Here is a 21,429-nt window from a genome sequence, read left to right as displayed (position 1 = left end):
GTACTACACATTTCCTCTTCGCAATCCCGCAAAAAAATTCCAGTAATTCCAAGGGGCTTGGCGCCCCAAAACATATCTAAGTTAATGAATCTAGACTATATTTTTCTGAAATATGGTTACAAGTTGAAGATAATGAAAAGATGCGTTATGTTTATTTATCATTTCGCACTTGTTTGTTTTGTTATCACACCCAACAAATTGTTTGCAATGGAGACAAAGTTAACATATTTCCTTTCAGTTTTTTTTTGAAAATATTGTAGTTTGAAGAACTAATTACTTGTAGGCTGTCAACTTTACTTGACAACTAAATAGTGTTGATTCGGTTAGTGGCAATTAAAAGAATAGCTGACACGATTGTCTACTTCAAAATGATGGTCTATTTCACACTTCAAATCATTTCGAAAAACCAAAAATGGTTAATTAGAGGGGGTACTTCAACAGGTATGCAATAAATCATTTCTGCCTAGCATTGCGTGAAAACAATTGCCATTTTTTGTGGGGGGCGTCATTGCCTGTGACGCTTGAATGTCAAATGTTTATACCTATTTGTTTCGCTCTCAATTCTCAGCTCATTTGAATAATTAAATACAGATTTGAAAAAATCACTCAAAAATCAATTAGTCACAGCAGGAGGTAAACAAATAAAAGCCAATCGCATTTATTGTTGTTCTTTTTATTTTAGTTTCAATTAGCTTTTATGACCTCATACATTTTTAAATTCTCTTAATTTTTGTTTAAATTTCGAAATGAGATTTTTAAAGTGTCAGCATAAAGGAAATTGTATTTGCATATTTGTAATCGAATTCTATTCCAAATGTTGAATATTTGTTGAGTCATGAACAAATGAAAGTCCAGATGATGAAAACATTTTAAAGTTTTAAACAAATTAACTTTTGGTGAAATCTTTCAACAACTTCTTGCAAAAAATAGCACTCACTATCGTGTCTAGTTGGACTCTGTTCCTGCCTTTTTGGCCGTCCGATTTAAATAACATTAGACAAATTTAATTCTAGTTATTTCTAATATATAAAAAATACGTAATTTTGGGAATAATTGCATACTCGACTGGTAGTCTGGATTCCCACATTACTAACTACACCTACAAATTTTAATCGTAATTCGTAACAATTCATTTATAATTTGATAATTTGTTTTGTAAATAGTAAAATTTCAATTGAAAATCAAGATTTATATTTGTAATTCGTAAAATTCCAGTTGATATTCGAAATATTTCATTTGTAAAAATCGAATATTTTTTATTCAAAATATTTCATTTGAAATTCGAATCATTTCACTTATAATTCGAATCATTTTATTTGTAATTCGAATAAAAAAGGTAAATACAAATATACAATACAAACAATTTTTGATATTTTTTTTTGTTTCCAACTTTAAATGAATAGATCCGTATTAAAAATGGAAAAATTAGAATTGAAAATAAAAAATGCGAATTACAAATAAAATAATTCAAAATTAAAACCGAATGTTACGAATAACAAATGAAACCTTTGGATTTAAATGCCTTTTAATGCCTTCCACCATTTCGAAAAAAAATTGAAAAATTTCAAAAAAAATCTGAAAAATATAAAATTTTATACTGTTATATGGGGGCTTTATGAAAACGTGAACCTACATGACACATCTACGAACTTAACCTGTCTATTGGCAAAATAAACATGTGTGCAAAATTTAAGCTTTCTATCTCAATTCGTTCGAAAGATAGCGTGATTACAACAGACAGACGGACATCGCTAGATCGTCTTAGACATCCCATTTTATCCATTTTACGCTGATCCAGAATATATATACTTTGTAGGGTCTATTATGAATATATAATATGAGGAGTTACAAACGAAATGACAAAGTTAATATACCTTCTGTAGAATGGTGGAGGGTATAAAAAGTATCAGTCGGTTGTGCCGACAGATGTATACACTGAGCCAAATTTCGATCATTTACACATATTTTGACTTCTGTTAAGATTATTCAAATTGTTAACCCTCTATGAATTAGAAACAAATGTTGTCAATTTCGTATCAAAAATAAATAAATATGATATAAATATTGCGACGTGCCAGGTTTGGTTGCTTTCTATATTTTTTGTGGGACATTTGATAGTTTTTATAAAATGTTAAAATATGCGTGAGGTAACAGATGTAGTCGACCAAAGTATTCCATTTTCATATTTCATCTAATACAGATATAAATATTATTATGGGCAAATTTTCAAGAAAATCAAACATTTATATCCGATTTTATGCGAAATCAAAAGTTTCATATTCATCTCAGGTTTAAGGTTAAGAGAAATAATTAGATATAGCAAGTTGTAAAGAATCGCTGACTTGTTTCACAAGTAATGACAGATAAAAGCATAGACAATTGTGACCCCTTGTGGGTAAGGTACCAAAAGGGCATCGCAGATATGTATCATTTTCACAACAGATCTTGGGTTAGCAAAAATGTTTGTATGTATGAAATTTGAAGAGAGTTGGATGGTTATTTCGCTTTCTTTAAGCGTTTTGTTTTCCAAAATCTTGAACCCTTTTGTTGGGGAGGTACCAGAAGAAATGGTCCGATCGCTATAATAGATCTTTATAATAGATCTTGTGTTGATGGAAATATTCAAATGTACCAAGTATGAATGGAACCGGATGTTAATTTAGCGCTGTTTGAGACGAATGTATATTAATAATTTTGGTCCTATGTGAGGGAGGTACCAGAAGGAGTTGACAGATACATCCCATCTTCACATCAGATCCTGTGTTAGTAGAAACAATTGGACTTGTGAAATAGAACCGAATGCTTATTTCAGATTTTATAATAGTTTTGGTTTTTCAAAACTTTGACCCTTTGTGGGGGAGGTACAAGAAGAAGTGGACAGATATATTTCATCATTACACTAGATCTTGGGGCAAAATCTGATTATACTTTCTCCTTCCAGAAGGAGTGGACCGATATTACCCATCTCCGAACTCTATCAAAGTTTGATAATAATATTTGGTCCAAAGAGACCTAGGGTATAAACCCGTAATTTCTATGATGCAATATACCCTCTCCAGCCATATGGCTGAGGGAATAAAATAGGAATCTGAATCTGAAGTGGACAATCTAAAATATAAGGACTACGCTGCATTAGAAACGTAACCTAGGTCTCATTTTAATTTCGCAATAACGACAGTAGAAAATTTATGTGAGTTTGAGACAGCAGCTAAAATTATTAAAATACTGAATATCGAGTGGTACAGTTGTATAGACGATTTCCAACACAACAGGTAATACCCAATGCGAACATCAAAAACCAACTTCGGTTAGTACACTGTCTGCAAATCGTCAATATAACGAATAGCGGCAGGTACAATTATATGGAGGTTATATAAAGACGTGGGCCTGTGTAGCTCTTATCTGTCGTAAGAGGTGGAACACATAATGAACTCCAAATACCAAATTAAAACAATTTCGTGTAAAAATGAGACACAAATCATCAAAAATGTAAAAAATATCAAGGTACAGTCATATGGGGGATGCGTGAAAACGTGTACCTACACTGGTGGCCAAAACTAAAGCAACTTAAATCGCAAAGACAATAAATGTCCTGTAACTTTTACAAAAATAAACAAATCGTAATTATTTTTCCCGTTTTAAATGAGGGGTTTCATTCACTTTCAAGAAACTAAAAATAAAAATACATAAATAATTTTGAACGAAAAATAATATGTGTAAAACTAAAATGACCCAAATTTTGCTTGGTCAAAACTAAAAAAACTTTTAATTTTTTATTTTAAAATAATTAAATTTTGGCTAGTAGTCGACAGCATAACCATTATTTTTGATAACTGCTGCACACCTACGAGGCATTGAATCTATAACACGCTCAATTTGATCCTTGGGTGTGCTTTCCCAGGCACCCCGAATTCTTTAGAAAATGTTGTGCCTATTTATTTCCGAATCTCTCTTGACCTTCCTATCTACGATACTCCAAAGGTTTTCTAAGGAGTTTAGGTCAGGTGATTGTGCCGGCCATAACAAAACATGAATTTTTGACTCCCGCAACCAATATTTGACAAGTTTTGATACAAGTTTGGGATCATTGTCATGCTGAAACACCCAAATCAGCCGAATATTTTACTCAGCGTAAGGGAACAACGTGATGTCCAACACATCTTTGTAAACAAACCGATCCACAACTTCCTTTATTTTATGGATAGGCCCGTGATGTCTCACATGCAGACCAGCTGCCACTACTCGTCTACGCACTGATCTCGAGCTTATATCGAATAGTTGTTTTTTATTTCTCAAACAATTTGTGGATCAGTACGGGCTGAAGTTCTTCACGGCCTTCATCCGTTATGGACTGTTACTACTGATCCAGTTTCAAAAAACCGACTTAGTATACAGAAATAATTATGAAATCACATACATATTTATGAAATATTTCTCGGAAATCATTTTCTGTGATATGTTGTTTTGATAGTCACTGATAATTTGCTGTTTTATTCAGGTACTGTATTTGCTTTTAGCCATTTTTAAATTTTTTTGAGCAGTACTTAAAATACGAAAAGAAAAACACATACTGTTGTAAAAAACTTCTCAGGATTTATGACAAGCGAAATTGTCGAAGGAAGCAAAAAGCGATAAATATCACAGTAAAAACAACTTTTGTTTTGTCCAAGCCAAAATCGGGTTAATTGACTTCACCAAACATTATTTTTAATATAAAAATGAATTTTGGTTTTATGTTTTAGGATTTTAAAAAGTGAATAAAGTACATAATTTAAAACAAGAAAAACTTTCTCATTTTCTTAATTTTTGAAAAAGTTACAGGGCATTCATTCTCCTTGTAATTTCAGTTGCTTTAGTTTTGGCCACCAGTGTATATTGATTATATCCAGTTGGAAGAAATGATGCCTTTTGTAAACATCAAAAAACAACTTTAAGACATTTCCGTAAAATAATGTGGCTTAATCTCATATAAATACTACATATCGGAGGTATTGTTGTATAGGATCTGCAAGAAAACTTTACCATTATACAGGGTGAGATGAAAAAACTGCAACCAACTTCAGACTGCTGTCATTTCCAAACCACTCGTCCGACAGCTGTTAAAATTATTCCAGTGAAAGCTCATTGTATCGTTTACAAGCGTAAAAAAGCATTTTGGTATTGACACCCTCTGTTGTGCTAATAGGAGCCAAATACCATATTTTAAAATTTTGATTCTTGCTATATTTTATTTGATTCTTGCTATATTAATGGTCAGAAGTGTGTTTTTTTTTTTTTTTAATTCCAGCGACGCTCGAATTATTCATTAGAAAAATATATAGGTAGTATATACCAAAATTGGCATTTGGCCAGTAACGGCGTTTACGCAAAATAAAGCAACCGAGTTTAAAATATAGTTGTGAAAAATGCAATTTTAAATCACCTAAAGCAGGGAAGAAGTAGTCATCTTTTTAGTTGAGAGGTTTGGCGTTGAAAGAAGAATGAAAAACAAGAAAAATTACGAAAAACACATGTTCTAAATCTATTTACAGCTGTGTGCATCTAAGAAAACCTCACCAAATATTCGGAACACTCTTATGTGTGCATCTGGAAGCAGTAAAAACATACAGACACAACCATTACCCCATTAAACACATTTATTATTTCGAGAATTTATTAGCTAAAAATTCTTCCTTCAATCATTCGAGACATTCGTGTTTTGCTTTTCCTCTTCGCCATTTATTGTGTCTTGGTGGCATTAGCTAATAACCATAACATATTATTTTAAACTTGAAATGACATATTCGCTTTGTTGTTGTTTTGTTTTTGTGAAATAAAAAAGTAGAGAAACAGTAATGTTTTGTTGCTAGTGCTTTGTTTTTTTTTTGATATTCCACTTTTGTCGGCAGTCATTAATTTTCGGTAGTGGTGGCGGCATGAAGTCATCAGATGTTACATTGTACACGACCAACAAGCGACTTTTATCGGCTGGGGGGCAGGTCAACCGAATGCGTGCAACTTGTTTCTATTTATTTACGCGCTGACTAAATGGCTAAAAGTGAATCAAAAGTGAGTGTGTGTGTATGTGTGCCAGTTGTCTAGCTGTCTGAACAACTTGTCCAGTCGAAGGTGAGGTGAGGTGATGTCACATCCTTGTGAGCGTGTACTTGTTTGTTATTGTGTCTGTTTGTTTATTTGGGTCATGAGAAAAGAAGGATAAGTCACAACATGTTTTTTTATGTAAATAAAATTAGTTTTAAAGTCGTCCTCGAACATCACTTAATCGACATAAATGGTAGATGGGTGGGAAGGTAGTTGGGACGACAGGTGGGCAAGTGTCACGTGAAGAAAACGTTTGAAATTAGACATAAGGGTAAATAGGGACATGTTGAGGGGATTTACACCTGGGAACAATGTTACTTTTCAGACATTTGATAATGAAATATTTTTGTTATGAAATTCTAAAAAATAAGGGGATCTCCTGAATTTTCAAACATTTTCTAACATTTTCTTAGAAAAAGATTTGATTACGTTCATATATATCAGATCACCCATTTAACAATCAAAACAAAAATTTTTCGCTGATTCAAAAACCATTTATCACACAATAATGGTTAATTAAAATGAAACCAAATCAATTTCTTGCCATAAATTCCGGTATCAAATCAAGTTTTTGAGAAATCTACAAAAATAAATTCGCAAATACAATATCAACTGTTTATCTATTCTCCCCCTTATGAAACACAATATATTTTGGCACAACATAATATATGTTTGTGGAATATTTCTTGGGTAAAAATGTTGAATGATTTATATAATTAAATTGGACACTATCCAAATATTGAGGAAAAGAATTTTCGGTCAACAAAAGGTATACATACAAAGTGTGCCAAGATTTAGTCAAGTTTCCGTTAAGGAATGCAATGATAAGACTAAAATCCAGCAAATATTTGGTGATGCACAGGCGTGAATATCGCATGCAATACAAGGCAACGTATTATCCTCTGCATTACAAACAATTTCGTTTATAAGAGCTTGCTTATAATCATAGTACGCCGTTCAAATTAAGAAAATATATTGTGTTCTTATTATTTGTAAAAACGACAGACTGTCTTGAATCAGAGCCATATTTTATTACCACATACGTGGTGACAAGCTCATTTTGTGCCGCCGTTACTCACTACTTGGAATCATAAAGTGAGTAATTTGTTTTGTAAATTTATAGAAATAGTTTATTATCTTTTAGCTTACTGGTAATGCAAAGGGTATGTGGTGTCATTACTAGTAGCACTGGAAGCTATATGAGCCTAATAACCCTCGTAAAGAGGTAATGTTAAAAAACAACCTTCTGAGTTATCAGTAGGTCGAGTTAATCTGGGATAAACTAAGGGTAGGTAGGCTTCACTTGCAGAGCATTGGTCCATTGTGTTCATTCAAAAAATGAGAATTAGAAATGGTAGAAAATATACAAAGTGGGAATGAAAAAAGAAACAGTGACTTCTACAACTTTTTCTGATGTAACAAAATATACATAGGAACAACAAAAAGAGCGCTAAATATACGAATGGGAGAACATAAACAAGATATACAGAAAGGGAAAGAAACGACGGCACTAGCACAACATATGATACACACAGGCCACTCACCTGATTTTGACAAAACAATAATATTAGACAAAGAGAAAAATGAGAAAAAGAGATTGCTGATTGAAAGTCTGAGAATACAACAACAAATTGACGTAACGATGAACTTAAAAGAAGACACCGACAATATTAGTGCAAGCTATGGAGTGGCAATAACGTAAACATACCTGTGATACTAGATTTAAGTCGTTGTTTATTGTCTTTTTATGTTATTTTAATGTAAAATCTATGTAAGCACGTCTTGAATATTAGTGTAAGTAAAGAATATGTTTACAATTGTTGTAATTTGGACCATATTGTTAACTGTTACATTTATTTTATTCAAATAGACGAAATCCCCTGAAGAAGTCACCAAAAAAGTGACGAAACGTTGGGAAAAATGCAATAAAACAAATCTTTTATTTGCAAAACTTACAGAGGTCAGTAAGCTAAAAAAATCAAATATAGTAATTCGAAATATTTCATTTGTAATTCGAGAATTCCATTATTATTTCGTAAAATTCCATTTTAATTTCGTATTATTTAATTTGTAATTCGAATTTGTTTCATTTTTGATTCCAATTATTTCATTAAAAATTCGAATTACTCAATTTGTAATTCGAAACAAAAAATCGGATTTTTTTTTGCATTGGTTTCATGATTGTTTTTTCCAATAAAAAATAAAATGATTTGGATTACAAGTGAAAAAGTTCGAATTTCACAGGAAACAATTTGAATTGCAAATCGAATTTTACAAATTAAAAATTGTTTTTTTCGAAGTACAAATGATATGTTGCGAATTACGATTAAAATATTTCGAACAACATAAAAAAAACTGTAGTTATACGGAGGCTTGTCTAACCATGAAATGCTTTTAGCAAATGGAATGGAATGATGACGGAATCTACGTTGAAAAGAACGTTGGAGTTTATATATCCCACCTACCGAACAGTCTATTTCTTTTGCTTGACAGCATGGGACATCTGTGTAGTAGATGTTCAATGGTCTCTACCTCTTCTTTGTCCGTACATAAATTACAGTAGTTAGATATCTGATTCTGCAGTGGCCAGTAAATATGGCTATTCATAGATCAGACTTACTAATTGAAAGTAGGGAAGAGGGTTGTTTTTATGAAAATGCGTGCGAAATATTCATAGATACCTTGCAACCAGTTTCCAGGCGTCATTTTTTGCAAGTTTCTTCGATGAGAGCGTGTTTGAATTATGCTGATGTATCTTCTGCCAATATATCTAATGGCTGGGTGTTAAAAATCACGTCCAATGCGGACTAAGGAGTGCTCTTGAGAGTTAAAGTTATCAGTAAGGACGTAACTCTTTACAAGTAGGTTAATTTGAACATGAGTGACCTGGATTCGATCGCATGCCTCAGGACAAAGCACCCATAGGTCAGAATATGTAGGAGCGCTGTGACGTACATTCAATGCTTTTTCCAGCCCCCAGATTTTTCCAATACCAATTCTGTCCCAGTTTGAGAGCTGGACAATCGTACTGCGATATTCAGAACCCGAAGAAAATTTCAGTGTTTTCATTACTGGCATCGAAAATTTGTCTAATTTTTGTTTTCTAATATATGGTACTACTTCAGGTTTTGTAGGTGTTTTTACCCAAAACGTAGTCACGAGCCTAATCAGACAAAAAAATTAAAATACCGAATATCGGGAGGTACCTTTAAATGGGGGCTATACCAAAACGTGGACCTATACATGCAATGTTTTGCAACATGCACCGTTATGACCTACAAAATACCAATTTTCAGACAAATCCGTGAAAAAATGTGGCATAAATCATCAAAATACCGAATATCGAGAGGTACCGTTATATGGGGACTATACCAGAACGTGGACCGATATATCTCATTTTCAATACCAACCATCCTACCACAACACAAATTGCTCTGCTAAATTTTGGCGCTCTACGTCAAATAATGTGGGCTGTATCTTGATTTCAACAAACGGACAGACAGACAGACAGACAGACATCGTTAAATCTACTTAGAATTGTATGCTGCAACGACGAATATTCAAGGATGTTACAAACGGAATGACAAAGATCGAGAATGATTAAATGATTAGATCGAATGATCGATCGATCGATCGATCAAATGATTAGATCGAGGAATATCGGGAGATTTCTCGTGAAAAGTGGCTTCTGTAGTGATATTTACAGATAGATGGATATTGCTTCATCGACATAAAATTATATGCAGATCAAGAATATACCATGGTATAACAAAAGGTAAGGTAGAGCTACCAGCTGAATACAATTTTTTCTAAGTTTGCCCGACTCCTGCCAAGTTTTTTTTATGTATTTATTGTTTTTAAACTAAAAAACAAAATATTTTCAAAATTAATGATTGGAAGAAACATACATTGCTGAGCGCATTCAATACATTCGCCAGTTGCATGGATTTGAAAGATCAAACTGTTTGGATCATATTTTTGAAAGAAAATCAAGACATTTAATTCATTTTCGCTATTTAATTCATTTGAAAAATGAGGATAAATATCAAATAAATGAAAAAAACTTGTTGCATGCAAATTTGACAGGGAGCGGGGATGGCCTCAGATGTGTATTTCTGTAGTTTTTCGAAGTTCTTCTTCCTCCTTATTGTACCATTTACTTGTGAGGTCTAAAATGCTTGGAAAACTTTTGGAAGGTATAACAAACTAAACCTTTCTCTTTTTTTATAACTTAAAAAAATAAATATTTAAAAAAAAATTAAACGTTACTGGCTTCAAAAATAGCTCTATGTAGCAAACGGAAAAATGTAGTACGTCCTGATAATTTTAGGTCAAGGGAGTTTCAAATTTGTATAATTAACGTATTTACTCTATTGAATGTGCTCTCTCTGTCTGTAATGCCTAAACTTTTTAGGCAATCTGAGCGAAGTTCATTGCTGATATATTCAATGACTATAAATAACGAAATTATAATGCAGTTCATGAGAGAAGATATGATTTTAAATTTTTAGGATACTAAACGAGTTGACCAAATTTGGGGTATAACATCATCAATCCAAAAAAAAAAAAAAAAAAAAAAAATGAACAATATGTGTACAATTTTTGCTATATATAGTAAATTTGCATTCTCTGACGAATCCATAGAGAATAAACAATAATCGTTTGAGCATTATCTATAAAAGTGGTTAAATACGCGCTACAAGTTAATTTGTTAAAAGCCATGCCAACAAAACAAAATGAAATGAAATGATATGGCAATTTTCACAATTTAATGAGCAATCTGTTTACTATTCCATCGGGTAATCCAACTTGGAACAAAAAGTGTAAATATATGCAGTCATCTTGACAGATCGTGAGTGTGGTATTTTAAGCGCACTTTTCTGACTTCATCGTTGGGCAAATACAAAAACCGGCAACAATCTTTGGGGGAAATAAAAAGAGATCATTGCATTTCTTGTATAAAAAGTAAACCAAAATTAAAAAATCTTTTTTTTTTCTTCAGCTGTTAAAGCTCGCTGCGACCATGTGTTGTCTGATGAGCGAACAATTCTGTTTTCTTATGTCAGAAATAAAAAATGCGTTTGTACAAAGAATTAAAATGTCCAGAACAAATACTTTTTGCTATTTGTTAAACATTTTAACATTTCAACAGTCTCGAATTTAATTAACAATTAAAGCCATTGGCATAATTAATGTATGTGTATCTTGATTTCTAAACATAAAAGAGAATTTAAGACACCATTAATTGTGTGTTCTGCTATGCGAATGCTTGTTTGCCACTACAAAAAATGGTGCGTCATTTTGGAGTGAAATGAAGGAAGTGTTTAGGAACAGCTTAATGAGTGCGGTTCACTGTTTAAATTTGCAGATTTATACTTTTGATAAGTTGACGGTGTGGTTAATTGTATTCAATTTATACAGTTTTTAAAAAAGAAGTAAATAATAGCACGATTATGAAAAATCGTGGTATATAATGGTATTATTATTATTACAAGGTAACTGCAAGGGCTGAAGCTTTACCAATGGTGTATAATTTAGGAGAAACTTGATGGAAGTGTCAATATTATTATAAACAATTATAGTACATATTTCCGAAACTACCTCTATACAGGGTGAGATGAAAAAACTGCAACCAATTTCAGACAGTTGTCATTTCTAAGCCACTCGTGCGACAGCTGTTAAAATTATTCCAGTGACAGCTCATTATATTGTTTACAGGCGTACAAAAGCATTTTGGTGAGAATTTTCCAGAAAAAAGTTATTTGTGATGGAATTCAAGCGCGATAGTGTGATTTCTTTATATTTGGCTGGAAAACCACAAGTGGCTATCGTTAGAGCACTCCAACATTTAAATGTGAATAAATCTTTTTTGTCTCGTCCCATCGCTCGTTGCCGTGATGATACTGGTAGCGTAGCCCGACGTCAAGGAAGTGGGCGAAAGAACACAGCAACATCAGAAAAAAATGGTTCGAAAAGTAAAGAAGCGACTTGATCGAAACCTGTGTCGCAGCGGCTGAATAATGGCTCGTGAGCTGAACTTATCGCAATATTCCATACGGCAAATATTGAAAGAAGCGCTCGGGGTAAAGCCATTGAAATTCCAAAAAGTGATGAACTTACACCACAACAGAAAGAAAATAGACTCAAAAGAGCTAAAGAGTTGTTTCGCTTAGCCGAAAGTGGTGAACTGGCGAATTTGGTTTTCTCCGATGAGAAAAAATTTGTTGTTCAGCTGTTTGTAAACAAACAAAATGATCGTGTTTACTTGCCAAAGAGGTCAGATGAAAATGTGCGCTTTCGGTTGGCCACTAGAACTCAAGCGCCGGCTATGGTGAAGGTGTGGGCCGCCATAACAGCCGATGGTCACTCTCCGCTCGTATTAATCGACCGTGGCATCAGAATAAATTCCGAATATTATCACGAAAATATTCTGGAGGGTGTATTAAAGCCTTTGGTATGCAAACATTTTGGCCAGAGACCTTGGACATTCCAACAGGACTCAGCACCATCGCACTCAGCACGCGCCACCCAAGAATGGTTACAAAATGAAGTTCCTCGCTTCATTTCCAGCGCACAATGGCCACTAAAATCTGCGGATACCAATACGTTGGACTATTGTGTCTGGAGTATTTTGGAAAGCAAGGTTGGCGTTTGACTTTGTTGGTTTTGTTTTTTATCTCACCCTGAATATCCCATATAGCGATACCTCCGAATATTTGGTATTTTGGTGGTTTTAGTCAATTTTTTTTTAAATTTGATATTTCAGATTCCCAAAAAAAAAATACCAACCATTGAGTCCAAGATAGAAGGGCAATATAGTTTTATCCCTTAATTATACATTTTTTAGATAAAATATGTAGGTCTGTTGCAACTGAATTTGAAATAATTTCCTTTTTTATTCAAAACAATAAAGAATCATATAAAAACTGTGTATATGATTTGAAAGAATGAAAAATTGTAGTGAGGAGATTGTTTTGTTCTGCCTTATGTAATTGTACCATTGAAATTCTTAGAAAACTAAAGTTGACATGGCTTTATGAAAGACAGTCTTAAGATTTCCCAATTTTTATCATAGGTACATATAGTCCTTAATGTTTGCACTGATGTCCACTAAAGGTGTCGACGTTCGAAAATGCATATTTCAGGATGACTTAATGGACACGAGGTAGACTAAGTTTGAGAAAATTCTGGGAATGGATTGTACTGTCAGAATTAGAATAAAGACATGTGCAATATGTTGCTTCGTTATGGGTAAATTTTGCTCACACATTATCGTAATCAGCATTTTGGTTTCAACTGAATTTGAATATTTTGTAAACAATTTTCATACGACATAATTTCAATAAACTAAATATAAATAAATAAATAATACAAATGATTGGTAGTGATGGTCAGCCTTGGATTTACAATACTATGACGATTTTTAGGCTAGTAATTGTTAATACAAAGAGCTTGTATTCATTGTTCCACATCCAGAACTATCGTCGCGGGCTGAAACGAACATGGCTTGTAATAAATCTAATATTAAGTTAATACGTTTTTACTAACAGTGGATTTTAATAAGAAAACATCGTTTATAAATGTTATTGTAATTGCTTCTAGGTATATTGACATTCTTACAACGAAAAATTTCAAGTTCATCGTGGCCGTGTTCTGTATTTTTATACATTTGGACATACGTACGTAGTATACTATATATATATGTTTTTTTTTTCTTTTTGTTCCAACATTCAGAATAGACATTTTGGCTGCTATATTTTTAGTTTCGATTTTATTGGCAAGTAGTAATGAAGAAATGATAGACAATCAAATTTCAATACACCAATACACACACATAGACACCAATTCTAATGACGATAGTAGTATTAGCCATTTATATCGATTATTTTGATGATATTGAAAACAGTTTTACGATTATATTTTGTGCGAGTTTTTTTTTGCGAAACAGAACGAAAAAAATAAGACATGTAAATGCAAATTTTGTTAAGCGGCTTTAGACCGGCATTAAGCATAAACAACTGAATGTGTGTGTGTGTGTGCATTTGTATATATTTGGGAGATTATCAGTCACGAAATAACAATAGAACTTGTTTTTTGGCTAATTCATACTTTGGGATTACAAGGACATTTCAATTGTTAGGTTTCCCTCTCCTTCTCCCTTTTAACTGACCGCCCATTATGAAAAGATATTTGATAGATTGTCTTAAACACACAATTTCTATTCGCCCACAACAACAACGACAACAACAATGTCTATTATTTGGACAATATGGATATGGCGCCACCGTGTATCCCCAATGAAAATGTCCAAATAAATAATTTATTAAATAAAACCCCCCACACACAATAAAAAATGCAAAGCAACAAAGCAGAAGCAACATGAGGCGCCAAGGAAAATGGAATTGTCAACAGCGCACCTGCCGCCTGACCCACATTTCAGCCTTCAATTCGTGTGAATCTTCCTTGACATTTCCAGTTGGATGCCACACTTCCCTGTGAGTGACTTGTTTTTCTCGAGTCTGATTTTTTTGTTGTTGTTCAATTAAGTTATAAAGGTTTGTTTGTTGTATTGTTCGTATTGTTGTGGTGCTTTGTTTAAAAATGACATCACACTCCCAAAGTCATCTAAATTATGTTTCGTATTTATTTCGCCATACGAAAATAACAAATCTAAATAAGATGACTTAACACCATTTCCATAGGTTAATGATTTAATTTCAATGCGAAGAAGATCAATACATTAAGGAGTTGAAAATTACCTTGGAGGATGTTAATTGGCTGCATTCAGAATATCCGAATACCCATTGCAAAAAGGGTGTGCAGAAACGTTCATATTTTGACATATTTTAAATATAGTTCAGGAAAAAGGTCAACTTTTAGACTTTTCGACTTTTTTCAATTTTCGCAATGGTCGATCTTATGGCTTTGATAGATTTTGACTTTTTAAACTAAATTTGTTTTGATGTGTTTGGTGGTGGGTACAGGATGAGATAAAAAAATTGCAACACAGTCAAATGCCATAATTTTTACATTTTTTTTAAATTTTATTGAATGAAGGCAAAATATGTCGGAAATAGCATCAAATTTTAGAATAAGTTTGTTCGAATTGGTCACCTTTGGCATGAATTATAGCCTTCAAACGGCCAATGAAACCATCACACGCTGCCCGAATGTTGCTCTGCGGTATTTTGACCCATTCCCGGCGAAGCGCTTGCTTGAGGTGATCGCCACTTTGGTATTTTTAGTGCCAACCTTCCTTTCCAAAATACTCCAGACACAATAGTCCAACGGATTGGTTGGTGGATATTTTGGTGGCCATTGTGCGCTGGAAATGAAGCGAGGAACATCATTTTGTAACCATTCTTGGGTGCCGCGTGCTGAGTGCGATGGTGCTGAATCCTGTTGAAAAGTCCAAGGTCTGCGGACAAAATGTTTGCGTATCCAAGGCTTTAATACACCATCCAGAATATTTTCGCGATAATATTTGACATTTATTCTGATGCCACGGTCGATTAATACGAGCGGAGAGCGACCATCGTCTGTTATGGTGGCTCACACCATCACCATGCCCGGCGCTTGAGTTATTGTGGCCAACCGAAGGTGCACATTTTCAGTTGACTTCTTTGGCAAGATGCAAGATGCAAGATGGACAACGAATGCTTTCTCATTTGGCAGTTCACCACTTTCAGCCAACGAAGCAACTCTTTAGCTCTTTTGAGTATATTTTCTTTCTGTTGCACTTTTTGGAATTTCAATGACTTTATCCCGAGCTCATTTTCAATATTTGCCGAATGAAATATTGCGATATGCTCAGCTCACGAAGCATTTTTAGGCCTCTGCGACGCGGTTTTCGATCACGTCGCTTCTTTACTTTTCGAACCATTTCTACTGATGTTGCTGCTTTCGTCCGTCCACTTCCCTGACGTCGGGCTACGCTCCAGTATCACGGTAACGAGCGATGGTACGGGACACAAGATTTATTCACATTTAAATGCTGGAGTGCTCCAACGACAGGCACTTGTGGTTTTCCAGCCGAATATTAAGAAATCACACTATTATTTCATCTCACCCTGTAGAACTGCCTCACTCACTTTATTCTGTTTTTTAAAGATTAACAGCATTACCCAAACGGTCTTACCAGTATTTATAGTTAAAAGTGGAAATAGTTTAAATTCAGATATACTTTTATATAACAACGTTTCCTTTACCCAAAGGTGGAGGGTATCAAAATTTTTACCTTACCTTTTTAAGTTGCCTTTTTAATTTTACCACAGTAAAATAGTAACAAAATCAGAATTTGGAAAACAGTAAGGCCATCGTGAAAGTTCTAAGAAAAAACAGTGCTATGGTTTTCGGTGATGTGTTATCAAACTTCGGCTCTCCGTCCAATAATTAAATTGTTCAAAAATATCACTGATGCGAGCTTTGAGTAAACATTCAAATTAACACGCTTCCGTGGCTCAATGACATCACAACTAGACACCTATTGATCATTCAAATAAGCAAAAGAGTGTCAAGTGAGAAAATCGGCATTTAAGCATGATGTTTGAAAAGACTCTGCATACGCTTAGTTTCCCAGCAAAAATACTCATCACAAATTATGTTATTAACCCACTATTTGAACATGCACAAAAAAGTGGTAATATTCTGGCGATATATTTACAGTGAGATAATAAAGTTTACGCACACACTACACTCATAGTATTGAGCCAGTGATATGTATTAGAATGTATATTCCGTTTGTAACACCTCGAAATATACATTTTAGACTCCACAAAGTATATTCTTGATCAGCATAAAATTCATGTCGATTTAGCGATGTCCGCTCTGTCCGTCAGTGGAAAGCACTTTAGATTCCGAACGAAATGAAGTAGGTTGATAAAATTTTGCTCAAATGTGTATTATGTCTGCAGGACTTTTGGTATTGAAAATGGGCCATGTAGGTCCACGTTTTGGTATAGGTGATTTAAGCGACATTATTCACCGGAATTGTTTTAAATTTGGTATTTAAAGTTCGTAATGGATACTACAGCCTGAGACAGAATAATAGCTGTGCAGGTCCACGTCTTTGTATAGCGGTACCTCCCTATATTCGGTATTTTGATGATTTAAGCTACATTATTCACCGATTTTTTTTATCAAGTTTCGCATTGGAATATTGTAATGGCTTATGACAAAACATGACTATGCAGTTCCACGTCGTAAACCATAATATAACGGCTACATTCGGTATTTTTAAAATTTTAACAGAATTTTATTTTTTTGAAAATTGCCAAATTCGTGCCAAATGGTGGAGGGCATTCAAAGTTCGGCCCGGCTTTTTTACTTGTTTTTTTTTAAGTTTATTAGGAACACAAATGCACACTTTTAAGGTTTATGAAGAACTAACAAAAAATAATTCAAAACTCAGTATTTCACACCAATAAATTTTATATGAGTTAGAACCAAATATTGGAAAAAAATGAAAATATTATATTTTAATTGTTTTAGTACTATGAATATTAATAAGTAAATACTGCTTCCGAATCCATTTTGTCCCACAAATCCCAGATGTGTTCTGTGGCATTGAAGGTAGTTGCTTGCAAATGTATAATAACCACTCATTGAACAAATAGTGTTTGAGTTTCGGTACTAGACCTAATTGCAACACACCTATTTGTCCACACAAATGTGTGTACATCATATTTTTTATAAAAAAAGTTTTCCTGCATTTGTTGTAACCATACACCATGATGTTACCTCCACCGTGATTTACTGAATTAACTTTTTCAAATGAAACTTCTCCATACTTTATTTGTTCCGTATTGTCAAAAAATATTTTATTTCGGTTCTTTGCGCAATTCAATTGGACTTTCGGTAAGGGGACATTTCAGAGATTGGAGGATCACATTTTTTAAGAAATAGCCGAAACTTTTTGTCGACTAGATATTTCGTGCGACATGCCTATGTAGAAATAATGAGCTGGATTACGTTGCTGTCGTCGATAGGGAGCCTTTTATTTGAAAATAAAAAATTACATCGCATTAATTATTTGTTCGGGTTGTAAAGCCAAATTAAAACAGGATGGTGTCATTTGTAATAAATTCGCAGCTAATTGCAGAGTAGGCAGATCTGTTATATTTTAGTAAAAAATGGGAGTTGAAGTCTGGGAGGTGGATTTTTTTATTTGTGTGGACGAAAAGCCCTTTGTTGGTATATTACGTACTCCGTAGAAAAAAATCGCTACTTTTTAATAATGACCCTGAATTAAATCAGTTGACGACACAACTTCATTCAAATCAAAGGACATAAAAAAGACAAATTTTAGAGTTTATTGTAGAAAAAGGAGGAACTGTAATAGAACTTTAAATAGAACTATGCCAAAAAAGCGACTTAAGGTTGCGATACATAAGAAATTTTTGTAACATAAGTCAATAGCTGGTTTTTTTCTTAAAAGAATAGGTCACCCTAATTCCTTTGTTCTCTTGGGAAAAGTCCAAGCGGCGATTTATGCCAAAACAAATTCTTCGATGTATTCTCACCTTTACGCTGAATATTGTGTATGAAAGCTTTTTGTTGTCCCAAATGTTTACAGATGTCGATCTGTTGTGCCATCCTCTAACTCATTTTTTAAGTTACCCACAAAAATCGGTAGCTTTGAAATCCAGAAATTTTATACATAAAAAATCAATTTAAGGTTGACAACATTGGTATTTATCGTATTTACTGATATTTAATTACCGAGATTATGAGCATTTTAATTTTACCGACTTTTGCCGGAAACTCAAAAAATGAGCTAGAGAATCGCACTACTGATTTGTTTTTTCTTCCGTAATTTATAGTAACAATGACAAAACTCAGATTGTATCAGAACCAAAGAAGTGTTTTGCTGAAATTTGATTAAATTTGTTCTTAGTTCTGTAGAAACAGACTCTTTTTAAAATAGGTACAGAATCAAAAAAGTTCACACTTTTATTCCACATTTCTTTTTATTTTTTTCACACAGTTTTCACTACTTTTTGTGAACCGTTTTCAAAATATTTTTCCTCGTAGTAGGTAAAATTTTTAACTGTAATTAGACCTGTCCACTTCTAACACATTTACTGATTTCATTTAGAATGTTCAACAAATCTTCAAATACAATCGACGTTTACAAGGGAAATGGTGTTTGTTTTGCCGTGTGACACTTCGACGAAAAATGCGGATGTTCTTAGAAAATTTCACTAACAAAAATATTGATTTATATAGTTCGATATATGTACATCGCTATATCGATGCATACATGTATTTTAATGAACATCCTCCATTCGTTTTTTACGGATTCTGATTCTCAAAACTTACCGCCAAAATTATATTAAAAGCGATTGAAGAAATTTTCACTGTCGTAGTGGCACAACCCATTTTATCTGATTTCGGTTTTGTTTTTCTTTTGCAGATTAGTCAAATATTCTTCTTCAATTAATTAATTTATTAATAGCTTTTGCAATTTTTAATTAGGTATTTCTATTTTCGTTTATTTTCCGTATTTTTTGTTAAATGTTAAAATTGGTCGTAACTTCGTTTGGACGAGATGAAAAACCGGTTAACCGTGCGACTGTCGTTTCGAAAGGCCTTTTCAGTCTTTCACGTTTGCTGTTCATCTACAAACTAAAGCGAGTGTAGCAGTCACCCAGCAGTTTGCTTGTCTCGCACTCACACTTTCTGTCGGGTCTCTGCGCTCCGTTACTGCTACGATGAGCTCAGAGTCACTACGAAACCAAATAGATTGAATAGAATCAATGAACACAGAGCGGCAACGCCAACGAAAGCATCGGCCACCATGCCATCACGACTAGATGACTGACTATGACAGCGACCGACAATGGAAATGGCTGGTCGGTCTAGTCTGTTTGTCTGTGTTGTGACGGCGAATAGACCTGATAGAATCGGGACCAAGTCGAATCGGTGTACACAACAATGACGTCACTGCTCATTCGACTAAATGAGAATTGCGAAGCGCCAGACTAAATAGCTAAAAGTCTCATTAGGTAGAACGTGGTCTGTGAGCGAGCAGACAGTCAGTTTGCCAAAAAACCAAACCAAAACAAACAAGTAAAAAAGCTGTAAGTTCGGCCGGGCCGAACTTTTAATACCCTCCACCATTTGGTACAAATTTGGCAATTTCCAAAAAATAAAACCCGTTAAAAATTCTGTTAAAATCTTAAAAATACCGAATGCTTATACGACGACGTGGGCCTGCATAGGCAACTTTTGTTATAAATTATTACAATATTTAAATGCGAAACTTGAAGAAAAATCTGTTTATAATGTAGCTAAAATCAGACAATTTTCTGGCATGGGCTGAAGTATCCATTACGAACTTCACATACGAAATTTGAAACAATCCCTGTAAGTAACGTCGCTAAAATCATTAAAATACCGAATATCGGGGGTACCGTTATATGGGGGCTATATGAAGACGTGGACCTACATGGCTCATTCTTTGACTTTGGATGAAGTATCCATTACGAACTTCAAATACCAAATTTGAAACGATTCCGGTAAACAATGTCGCTAAAATCATCAAAATACCGAATATCGGGGGGTACCGTTATATGGGGGCTACAGGAAGACGTGGACCTGCACGGATAATTTTCTGTCTTAGGCTGTAGCATCCATTACAAACTTCAAATGCCAAATTTGAAATAATTCCGGTGAATAATGTCGCTAAAATCATCAAAATACCGAATATCGGCAGGTACCGTTATATGGGGGCTATATGATAACTTGGACCTACATGGCCCATTTACGAACTTAACCTGCCTACTGGGAAAAAATACATGTGTGCAAAATTTTAGCCTTCTATCTCAATTTGTTCGAAAGATAGCGTGATTACAACAGACAGACAGACAGACAGACAGACAGACGGACAGACAGACAGACAGACAGACAGACACACAGACAGACAGACGGACATGGCTAAATCGTCTTAGAATTTTACGCTGATCAAGAATATATATACTTTGTTGGGTCTGACATGAATATTTCGAGGAGTTACAAACGGAATGACAAAATTAATATACCCTCCATAGTATGGTGGAGGGTATAAAAAGGAGAATCAAAGCCACAAATTATCAAAAGAATATAGCGTTTATGCACCCCCCCATCGTAGAACATCAGTCATCGGTCCACATAAGGCTTATAAACACAATACACCAACATTAGATTGGGTCAAAGTGGCGGAAAATGAAAAATGTGTACATAACGGGAGAGAACTTTGTAGGGGATTTTATTTGAAAATCAAACAACTCAAATAAAGCGTGAAAAATAGTGTCATTTCCCAAAGCCTTGCATCTGAATATCTAATCCGTTGAGTAGTCGAACATTTAC

At 34.0% G+C, this 21,429-nt stretch overlaps 1 protein-coding gene across 1 annotated transcript in view; it reads right to left on the bottom strand.

Annotated features, from left to right (window-relative positions):
• Nucleotides 1-19,749, bottom strand: part of LOC131801578 (protein late bloomer-like) — a 32,462-nt gene extending 12,713 nt beyond the window's left edge. The window contains exon 1 of the mRNA XM_059120378.1: nucleotides 19,402-19,749. Coding sequence (XP_058976361.1) covers nucleotides 19,402-19,461 — 60 coding nt within the window. The 5' untranslated portion in view covers nucleotides 19,462-19,749. The remainder of the gene's footprint in view (nucleotides 1-19,401) is intronic.
• Nucleotides 19,750-21,429: the final 1,680 nt, after the last annotated feature.

The sequence above is a fragment of the Musca domestica genome, unplaced genomic scaffold, assembly GCF_030504385.1.
Source record: "Musca domestica strain aabys unplaced genomic scaffold, Musca_domestica.polishedcontigs.V.1.1 17, whole genome shotgun sequence".
Lineage (NCBI taxonomy): Eukaryota > Metazoa > Arthropoda > Insecta > Diptera > Muscidae > Musca > Musca domestica.
The sequence above is the reverse complement of the archived record's forward strand: the minus strand, read 5'-3'. Positions and strand labels throughout refer to the sequence as shown.